At 37.7% G+C, this 11,192-nt stretch overlaps 1 protein-coding gene across 1 annotated transcript; it reads right to left on the bottom strand.

Moving 5' to 3' along the window:
* Nucleotides 1-1,709: 1,709 nt before the first annotated feature.
* LOC132162362 (phenylalanine N-monooxygenase-like) lies at nucleotides 1,710-2,255 on the bottom strand. Its single transcript, XM_059572602.1, has one exon. The coding sequence runs from the start codon at nucleotides 2,253-2,255 to the stop codon at nucleotides 1,710-1,712; it is 546 nt and encodes a 181-aa protein (XP_059428585.1).
* Between the last annotated feature and the right edge of the window lie 8,937 nt (nucleotides 2,256-11,192).

Here is an 11,192-nt window from a genome sequence, read left to right as displayed (position 1 = left end):
GCTACATATGGTTGGGCCGTCCTCCCACTTAAGAGGGAAACCCAACCCTACAAATCTTTCACGATGTTGAAAAGGTACTAAATGTTAAGAGAAACAATAGCACACAAAACTTCATCATTATGTGAATCTACAGAAAACTATAAAATAGAGCAATATATATGCAAAAAATATATATTCAAACACCACAAGCACAAGACACACGATTTTTATGTGGAAAACCTTCCTGGTTTGAGAAGGAAAAACCGTGGGACCTTAGTCCACCCAAACACTTCCACTATCAACAATAATGGGAATACATGAATCTTCTCGAGTCTCAACTTGAGGCATACAATCAACATCTATCTTCAAGAAATACAATTTATTGGCACAAATGAACTTCTACATCAAATAAAGAAAGAACTCACCCGAACTGAGGCTACTGTCCATGGGCTCAAAAGCTGATACATATTCCTCAGAATCAGATCTCTACCATTGTTAATGCAGATTCATGTGTCATAAAGATCCCTGCAAAGTTTCAGCTCAATCCAACCACAAACAGTCATCGATCTGAGCTGTTGATCAAGGCTGGACAGAATTTCTAAATTTTGGTTTTTGGAGCTCTTTCCCTCTCTTTCTCTGGCAATAACTTCTCTCCTTCTCTTCTTGTTATTATTAACCTTTGCAACAGAAAAGGTTAACTGGGTTAGTAAACCCTTTCCCAAATTGGCCTCTCCATATGGGTTTAATTAAAAACATACATGGGCTACATAAGGTTGGGCCATCCTCTACTTAAGAGGGAAACCCAAACCAACAAATCTCCCAGAATGTTAAAAAGGTACTAAATGTTATAAGAAACAATGACACACAAAACTTCCTCGTTGTGTGAATCTGCAGGAAACTGTAAAATAGAGCAATATATATTCAAACACCACATGTAGAAGACACGATTTTTACGTGGAAAACCTTCCTGGTTTGATAAGGAAAAACCATGGGATCTTAGTCCACCAAAACACTTCCACTATCAACAATAATGGGAATGCATGAGTCTTCTCTATTGTCAACTAGAGGTATACAATCAACAACTATCTTCAAGAAATACAATTTCTTGTCATAATTCAACTTCTACAAGAAATAAAGAAAGATGTCACCCAAACAGAGGCTACTATCCATGGGTTCAAAAACTGATACATAATGCCCAGACTCCGATCTCTACCGTTTTAATGGAAAGTCACGTGTCATGAACATCCCTGCAAAGTTTTAGCTGAATCCGACCACAAACACTAGTCGATCGGAGCTGTTGATCGAGGCTAGAATTTCCAAATTCTAGTTTTTGGAGCTCTTTCCCTCTCTTTCTTTGGCAACAGCTTCTCTCTTTCTCTTCTTGTTATTATTAAGGGGAAAATGCATTTTACCCCCCTGAAGTTTCAGGGGTTTTTCAATTTGAACCTCAAAGTTTGAAAATTGGCAATATACCCCCCTGAAGTTTCAAAAAGTTTCAATTTGAACCCTCCGTTAATAGTTTCCGTCTAAATGGATGGAAGTGGTCCCACGTGCGCCTCACGTGACATATTAAGCCATTTTCTTCCAATTTTGCTCTCACTCTAGATATCAAAATTACAAGATTACCCTCAAAGGCTTTTCTTCTAAACTCACGTACTGCACCTTCTCTTCTTCCCAAAGTAAAAAAACTTTCTCTTCCACTCTCTCTAACACACACTGAAAAACATTTCTCAGGCCAGCCGCTGGGTTCTAGCAGTTATACGGGTTGAGGTTACTATGGCTGTTATTAAAATACCCAACTTTTCTTGTCGTCCCGTTTCTGGTTTGTTGCTGGCTTTCTGTTTGGTTCTCGAAAAAGAATGAGAGAGGAGAAAATGCAAAATTGCCGTGATTTGAGCTTTGATCTCCTCTACTGATAGAGCTAGTTCCCCGTTGGAATTCTTTGCCAAAATGAAAGTGTCAAGCAAGTCCTCAGCCTCCTTCTTCTTCCCATCACTCCATTGCTCGCCTCTTTCATCGATGATCGGTTCTTCATAGCTGCTAACAATTCTCATAGCCTCACTCACTATCTTCTCATGACCATCTAAGTCTAGCGCTCTTAAGCATGGGATGTAATCCGACACAGCAAATGCATAAATATGATTGAGTAAGCTCCAAAGTGAAGTGAACTGGTTACAAACGAACCGAACAAGATTGTCGGCTTCTTCCGTCCATTTATTAAGTAGCCAGTGAAGTGTTTTGGAGTTGATTATATTGGAAGCCACCACCTTTCTCATCTTCTTCCATTGATCTTTCATAAGGCCATGTATCCACCGGAATGTTGGCTTGTTTGGGCCTGGTGGGAGTGGCCTTTGCTCACTGTTTCTATGGAATTTTGACTTGAATTTGAGAAGAAAGATGGAAAGGAACGTAGTAAGAAAGATGAATATAATGGTTAAGGGAACATAGTCATTTTCTAAGGTGGAGTAACCATGCAAATATCCCTAGTTGGCCATGATATGCCAACGTACGGCTCTTTCTCTTTCTCTAATTAGCTCGAAAAAATGAGAAGGTATGAGAAACAGAAAGAGGCATTGGCATATATATAGCAAAGCTTAGAGAATGACACTTTCACATGCATGTCAGTCAGCAGTGGGGTGATGGAGCATGCATGCATGTTTCTAGTTTTCTTAAATGGTTTTGTTAACGTGGTATGCCTTGAAACCAATCACGGCAAGTCAAATGCACCAATTATCAACAATAATAATTAATTAGCTCCAAATTCTTTACCCTCTAACTTGTTGAAGAAAAAGAAGTGCAATCACAGAGTATGAAATGAAATCCACACTCCTCTGTTCTACCCTGTTTCTGCAACCAAAAGCAGAGTGATTCTTTGTCATCAATGGATCATGTGCTAGGAACTATGGGGTGTCATTATTTACATGCCTCAGAAAGATTATTAGTTTTTAGGTAAAATAATGTTGTTGTTGGTATGAATGTGATCTTCTTGGACCATGTGCTTGGACTGGAAACTTTATCCCCCAGAACCGGATCATCAAGAAGAAAGCATTGGTCCATTGGTGGGTTAGCGAGGGGTTCTTATCCTCCAAGACTGGCGAGGAGAAGGAGAACGATTTGTTCCAAGAATTTATCGACAAAGGCATCATCGAGCGCATTTCCAAAAAGCGCAGACCAAGCTTAGAACTTTACAAGATGCACCCACGTTAATTCGGTACGCTGTAATTCAGCTTGCGAAAGAAAAATGATACATTGGCTTTCACCTAAATGGAAATCCAACTGCAGATTTATCTGACAAGAGTAATGCGAGGAGGGGAACAAATGGAAATCAAACTGCAGATGTCTCTGACAAGAAGATTCAGAGTGGATGCCTGGCAACAACACAAGATGGATATTCGTCACTTCGGGAGTTGACTTATGGCTTCCGTCTGAAGGAGGAGAATGTTCAAACTTTGTTTAACGTAAACGAGCCTTACGTTGATTTACATTGATTTGGAGCTACTCTGTCATTTCTGGGCTTGCAATGGGCATGGAAGGGATTTCTTCTCAAGCGTAAGGGGCCAAGCAATGGCTGGCATCTCATGGAGGCATTTTAGTTATCTAATTAAGCATTTGAAAGCATTTCCTCTCACAGCTAGAACCTAGCGGCTGGCCTGAGAAATTTTTTTCAACGTGTGTTAGAGAGAGTGCAAGAGAGAAATTTTTTACTTGGGAACGAAACTCTCTTCTTATTGTCGTGCAGTATGTAAGTGCAGAAGAAAAGCCTTTGAGGGTAATCTCATAATTTTGATATCTAGATTGAGGGCAAAATTGGAAGAAAACGGCTTAATATGTCACGTGAGGCGCACGTGGGACCACTTCCATCCATTTAGACGGAAAATATTAACGGAGGGCTCAAATTGAAACTTTTTGAAACTTCAGGGGGGTATATTGCCAATTTTCAAACTTTGGGGTTCAAATTGAAAAACCCCTGAAACTTCAGGGGGGTAAAATGCATTTTCCCCTATTATTAACCTTTGCAACAGAAAAGGTTAACTGTGTTAGTCAACCTTCTCCCAAATGGGCCTCACCATATGGGTTTAATAAATGCACACTTGGGCTACATAAGTTTGGGCCATCCTCCACTTAAGAGGGAAACCCAACTCAACAAATCTCTCCCTTCCCGACAAGGAGGAGGGATTCACCATCCCGGCGATCGAGCAACAAGTCTCAAGCTTCTCCCTTGCTAAAGCCTTCGTTAACATATCAGAGCCATTATCATCAATGTGAATTTTCTCAAGTTCTAGCAACTTGTTATTAAGAGTTTCACTTATCCAATGGTACCTTACATCGATGTGTTTCGATCTCGTATGAAATGAAGAGTTCTTAGCAAAGGTGAATAGTACTCTAATTATCACAAAACAACACATATTGCTGTTGCTTGAAACCAAGCTCCCTCAAAAACCTTTTCATCCGTAGCAACTATTTACAAGCTTTCGTTGCTGCAATCAACTTTGCTTTAGTTGTAGAAAGTGCAATACATTTTTGTAACATCGACTGCCAAGAAATAACCCCTCCTGAAAAAGTGATCAAATAACCCGGAGTAGACTTATGAGTATCCACATCTCCTGCCATATCAAAATCTGTATAGCCAACCAACATTGGTTTTCCACTCCCAAAGCTAAGACTCAACTTGGAAGTTCTTCACAGATATCTCATATTCCACTTTACCACATTTCAATGTTCTCTTCCTAGATTTAAAAGAAATCGGCTAACAACACCAACTCTCTAGCCTCATACAAACCATTGCATACATCAAGCTTCCTATTGCTAAGGCATATAGAACTCTTTCCATATCTTCCTTCTCTTCATTTATAGAAAGGCTATGCTTTGTGCTCAACTTAAAGTGTGTTGCAAGAGGAGAGCTTACCGCTTAAGCCTTGTTCACGTTGAACCTCTCAAGCACTTTCTCAATGTATTGCTCATGTGATATATACAACTTCTTATTTTTTTTGGATCGATGAATATGAACCCCAAGAATCTGCTTTGCTGGCCCCTTGATTGCAAAGGACTGACTTAACTGCTTCTTCAACCTATCATTTTTGGAAGAATTCATTCCAACAATCAACATGTCATCAACATAAAGCAATAGGATAATAAAATCATTATCAGGGAAGTTCTGGACCAAAACACAATGATTAGAAGTAGTCTTCCTTTAGCCTTGCTCCTCCATAACAGACTCAAACTTGTTATACCACTACATGGGTACCTGCTTCAAACCATAGAGACTTTTCTTAAGCTGACACACATAATCTTTTTACATGGCTTCTGCATAACACTCTGGCTATCCCCAGTTAGTTAGTAACACGAAATCATTTATAAAATATCGAGTGGAAGGATGTCGGTCTTTGGTAGACCTCTTGATTGAAACATTTGGTGGTATCTATGGCATTGGTAACTGCTCATGAGTCTCATCTTGTAAAGGAACATTGTTGTGCAAATTTTAATACTCGGAAGTGCACAAATCGTTTGCAATATAATATTTTGCAAGTGCGAGGTTGAACATATAGGGAATTGTGTTTTTGAAAGAACAATTTATATCTAAACTAATGAAATCCCAACCTAGTTCCAAAAGGGTTTTGAATTTTGAGTTTTTGAAAATTAAAAGATGAACCATAAACTAATTAAAATAAACTAATAGATAAAATACTAAAGTTTGGGAATTCACACTCACCGAATCATAACAACATACTTCAATGTTTATCAATATTAATCTGAAGTTCTCACAATTAAAATCTTATATATGTTTTACTATGCTTCAACAGTTAATCAAAACCATCCTATGTATCCATTCATTGCACAAATCACAAAAAGAATCCAATATCAATTAAATCATCAGATGAATCCGTAAATCACAAAAGGTATTCAATTTTAATTGAAACATCTAATGTATCCGTAGAACAAATCACAAGGGATATCCAATTTTTAGGCAAATAAAATCAAGCAATCAATTGTATTGAATTATCTCAAATCATCAAGTGTATCCTTGAATCACAAAAGATATCCAAGAATTATTCAATCCAACTGAAAAGAAGTAAAACAATTGAAATATAAAAATCAATAAAATCGGATAAATAAAGACTTACATAAAAGTGATGTCGTTCTTCATCGGTGAGGCTTCATCCCCAACCTTAGTTGGGAATTTAGCTCCACATAAAAAGAAAATCTAAACCTAAACCTAAACCTAAAGAAAAACTAAACTAAAGAGAAAAGCTGTAGGATTTTGCTCTCTAGACTTGTGTATCTTTTTTTGAATGCAAAGAGGTCTATTTACAAGCTTAGGGAAGTCCTAGAAGCCCTAGTAAACCTAGATAATTCCAAGGTCTGTCTCCTAGTCAAAATAGAAGTCTAAAATCGGAATAGGATTCATCCAAATTTGTGTCCTTTTATTGCGGGGCAATTTTGGCATAGTAACCGTCTGAATTAGGAAAATCCTATTTCTCAATAAATTGTAGTATTTTGAGTTGCTTTCTAATTCCACTTGAATCACCTCAATCCGATACTTAAGCAGAAAGTTATGGTCAAAATACTGAGACGTGTGCAGAATCTGAATTTGAATCCAATCCGAAATTTTATCCAATCTGATCTTTAATCCGATTTAACCTTTTTCTTGGATTTGGTTAAACTTAACCACATCATCTAAGTATTCTCAACATATGCTTTCTTCCAAACTTTGCATTTTTCCCTTTAAAGCTGTATTTTTTCTTCAACGACCTACAAAATATTAAAAACACAAAACTAACACGAAACATTAAATTATGACACAGCTAAAGGATTAACTAATGTAAATAAAGGGGGTCCAAGTATGTAATATTTGGCACTCATCAAACATCAGTATCACCTAGACCCTGCTGGTCATTTTGAATATCATGTTCAACCTGTGCTGGCAAATCTGTAAAAGGAGCCGGAATCCAAGTCAATCAAACCATCATTGTAGTGAGGCACTGCCTTTTTTGTCTTCTCAATATCATGTATGGTTTGATCTTCCATAAACACATCTCTGCTTCTCCTTAGTTTCTTCTCAACTGGATCATACAATTTGTAGTCAAACTAATCTAGGCCATAGCCTAGGAAGATACACTGTCAAGTCTTCACATCTAGCTTAGACCTCTCATATATGGGAATATGCACAAATGCCTTACATCTAAAGACACACAAATGATCATAAGAAACATCTCTACCAGTCCAAACTCTGTCTGGTACATCAAACTGATGAGGAGCACATGGTGTGAGATTAAGAACATGTACTGATGTACTCAAAGCCTTCCCCCAAAAGGATTTTGGCAACTGTGCTTGTGAAAGCAAGCACCTTACTCTCAACTAGTGTTCTGTTCATCCCTTCAACTAGGCCATTCAACTAAGGAGTCTTCGGAGGTGTCCTTTGATGTTGAATACTGTATTGCCTGCAATATTCATCAAAAGGACCCAAATACTCTCCCCCATTATCTGTTTTGATGCACCTCAACTTCTTCCTATTTTGTCTCCTAGCTGAGACCTGAAACTACTTAAACACATCCATGATCTTTTCATAATATATACCCACAACTTCCTTGAATGATCATCTATGATGGTCACAAACTTAAGGGAGCCACCAAGTGTTCTAGTCTTTATAGGACCACAGATATCTTAATGTACAAGATCAAGTATACATGGCTTTCTTGTGGGAGGGGAACTCTTGAACGAAACTCTATTTTGCTTCTCTGCCAAACAATGTGTGCACTTTTTCAAAGATGCACTCTTCACCCTAGATAGAAGATTCTTCTTGACCAATATAGCCAAGCCTTTCTCACTCATGTGGGCAAGTCTCTTGTACCACAACTCTACTGAAAACTCATCATCCATTGCATTAATAATGCCTTTGGAGAGTTTTGCCTCCAGCATGTACAAAGTTGAAAACTTTTGACCACAAGCAACAACCATAGCACCTCTAGTGAGCTTCCATTAACCATCACGAAAGGTGCTGCAATACCCATCATCATCAAGTTCAAGCGGATGCCAGGAATATGCTTCACATCTCTAAGAACTAACATCATACCATTACTCATCCCCAAGTACACATCTTCAATACCAATGATTTTGGCCAAGCCATCATTGCCCATCTTTGTTGTCCCAAAGTCATCGGCTGTATAGGACATGAAGAAATCCTGTCGAGATGTAATATGGGTTGAGGTGCCATTATCAATCACTCAGCTAGTCTCATGGCATGCAATATTAATGACATCATCATCATAAACAATGAAGAAGTTTTCGAAAGTAGTGGTGGCAACTCGATCATCATTCTTGCCATCGACATTCTTTGTCTCCTTCCCTTTCTCTTTGTTCTCTCTCTTCAATTGTCTGCAATGCTTCCTAATGTGACCTTTCATGCCACAGTAATGACACTCAACATTAGCAAACCGGTTGGACTTGTTTCTGTTTCTATCTTTATTCTTTGAACCTCTACTTTTACTCATCCCCCTTCTTTTTATAGGCATAACCTCTAACTATGAAGAGGATCCTTGTGATTTTCTTCTCACCTCTTCATTCAATACACTACTTTTATCAGATCCATACTGATTATACCATTTGGAGCTAAGTTAAATAATGACATTCTAAATGTCTCCTAAGAGTCTGTCAATGTACCAAGTAAACACAACCCATGGACCTCATCATCAAACTTGATACCCATCCCCACTAGCTGATTAATAATTCCTTGGAAAGTGTTCAAGTGATAAGTTAAAGGAGTTCCATCTTGGTATCTCAAATACATTAACTGCTTTATAAGAAAAATTTTATTATTTCCGGTCTTACAAGCATACAACTCCTCATGTTTATTCCAAAGTGTGTGTGCATGTGTCTCACCATCAATATGATTCAAAACATTATCATCTACTGACTACCTAAGATATCCACAAACTTATCTATCCATCAACATCCATTCTTCATCAGATTTATTATCTGACTTCTCAGAAGCAAATATAGGTAAATGGAATTGTTTCACATAAAGTAGGTCTCGCATTTTACCTTTCCATATATGATAATTTGAACCATTCAAAGACATCATTCTACTTAGATTAACCTCCATAATTCAACACAAGATATTTAATAGAATAATAACCACTTAAGTGCGCTCGATTGCACCTTACTCTAATACCACTTTGTTTGGACAAAAACAACACACAAAACTTTCTCTTTGTGTGAATCTGTAAGAAACTATAAAATAAAGCAATATATATGTGGAAAATATAATTTCAAATACCACAATCACAAGACACACGATTTTTACGTAGAAAATCTTCTCGGTGTGAGAAGAAAAAACCACAAGACCGTAGTCCACCCAAACACTTCCACTATCAACAATAATGGGAATACATGAGTCTTATCTAGTCTCAACTAGAGGCATACAATCAGCAACTATCTTCAAAAAATACAATTTCATGGCGCAAATCAACTTCTACAAGAAATAAAGAAAGATCTCACCCAAACAGAGGCTACTATCCACGGGCTTAAAAACCGATATAGAATGCTTAGAATCCAATCTTCATCATTCACAATGAAAATTCATGTATCATGAACATCTCTACAAAGTTTCAGCTTAATCGGACCACAAACCCTCATTGATCGAACCCGTTGATCAAGGTTGGACAGAATTTTCAGATTTTGTTTTTTGGAGCCCTTTCCCTCTCTTTCTCTAGCGATAGCTTCTCTCTTTCTCTTCTTGTTATTATTAACCTTTGCAACAACAAAGGTTAAGGGTTAGCCAACCTTGTCCCAATGGGCCTCTCCATATGGGTCTAATAAAAAACACACATGTGATACACAAATTTGGGCCATCCTCCACTTAAGAGGGAAACCTAACCCAACAAATCCCCCCATTCTCGACCAGGTGGAGGGATTCGCCATCTCGACGATCCAATGGCAAGTCTCAAGCTTCTCCCTTGCTAGAGCCTTCGTTAACATATCAAAGCCATTATCATTGATGTGAATTTTCTCAAGTTTTAGCAACTTGTTATTAAGAGTTTCTCTTATCCAATGGTACCTTATATAATTGTGTTTCAATCTTGAATGAAATAAAGAGTTCTTAGCAAGGTGAATAGTACAATGATTATCACAAAACAACACATATTGTTGTTTCTTGAAACCAAGCTCCCTCAAAAACATTTTCATCCATAACAATTCTTTACAAGATTTCATTGCTGCAATCAACTTTACTTCAATTGTAGAAAGTGCAATACATTTTTGTAACCTTAATTGCCAAGAAACCGCCCCTCTTGAGAAAGTGATCAAATAACCCGAAGTAGACTTACGAGTATCCACATCTTCTGCTATATTAGAATCTTTATAGCCAACCAACATTGGTTTGCCACTCCCAAAGCTAAGACTCAACTTGGAAGTGCCTCACAAATATCTCATAATCCACTTTTCCTCATTCCAATGTTCTCTTCTTGAATCTGAAAGAAACCAGTTGACAACACCAACTGCATGGGCTATGTCGAAGTCTGGTTATTAGTTGGTTTATTGTCTGAGTCGAGACACATTTGGTGTGGTCCTTGTGGATGTTATTTCATTATTTTGTATGTTTTGTCTTAATGCACCAAGGTATCATATTCCTAAACGTGGCCCACTAATTAATGATATAATGTCTACATGTGGTCCCTGAATGTGCCCCCACTTTAGGTTTCATCTCTTGTAGTAATGCAATGAGGCAACATACTTCACTTTCTTTATTGCATATGCATGTTATACTTCACTTTCTTTATTGCATGTTTATGTTATACTTAAGCTTTATTTATTGGTGGCTGTAGGAAAAACATGTTAATATTTTATTGATTTGTTTATTTATTTAAGGGTAACTTCACTTACCCCTTGAAATGTCACGCCTTTTAGAAACAGCCCCCTAAAATTTTAAAAACTCTCACTTTGGTGTATCAAACTTTCATTTCTTTCCAATTACCCCCCTCTGTTAGGATTTTATGTTAAATCCTAAAGGAGGTCCACTCACGTGCTGTGCATGTGGTATTTCATGCTGATAACCCCATTATATCCATGTCCTCATCGAATGCAATTACGAAAACACCCTCATCAGTTGTCTTCGAAATTGAAAGGACGTCCTCGATAGTTCAACCCTATTTACTTCATTGTTGCATCCTTTTGAGTTCGAAAATTGGGGAAGCCGAACGAACCCTAACCTAAAAAAT

The sequence above is a fragment of the Corylus avellana genome, chromosome ca9 (assembly GCF_901000735.1).
Source record: "Corylus avellana chromosome ca9, CavTom2PMs-1.0".
Classification (NCBI taxonomy): domain Eukaryota; kingdom Viridiplantae; phylum Streptophyta; class Magnoliopsida; order Fagales; family Betulaceae; genus Corylus; species Corylus avellana.
The sequence above is the reverse complement of the archived record's forward strand: the minus strand, read 5'-3'. Positions and strand labels throughout refer to the sequence as shown.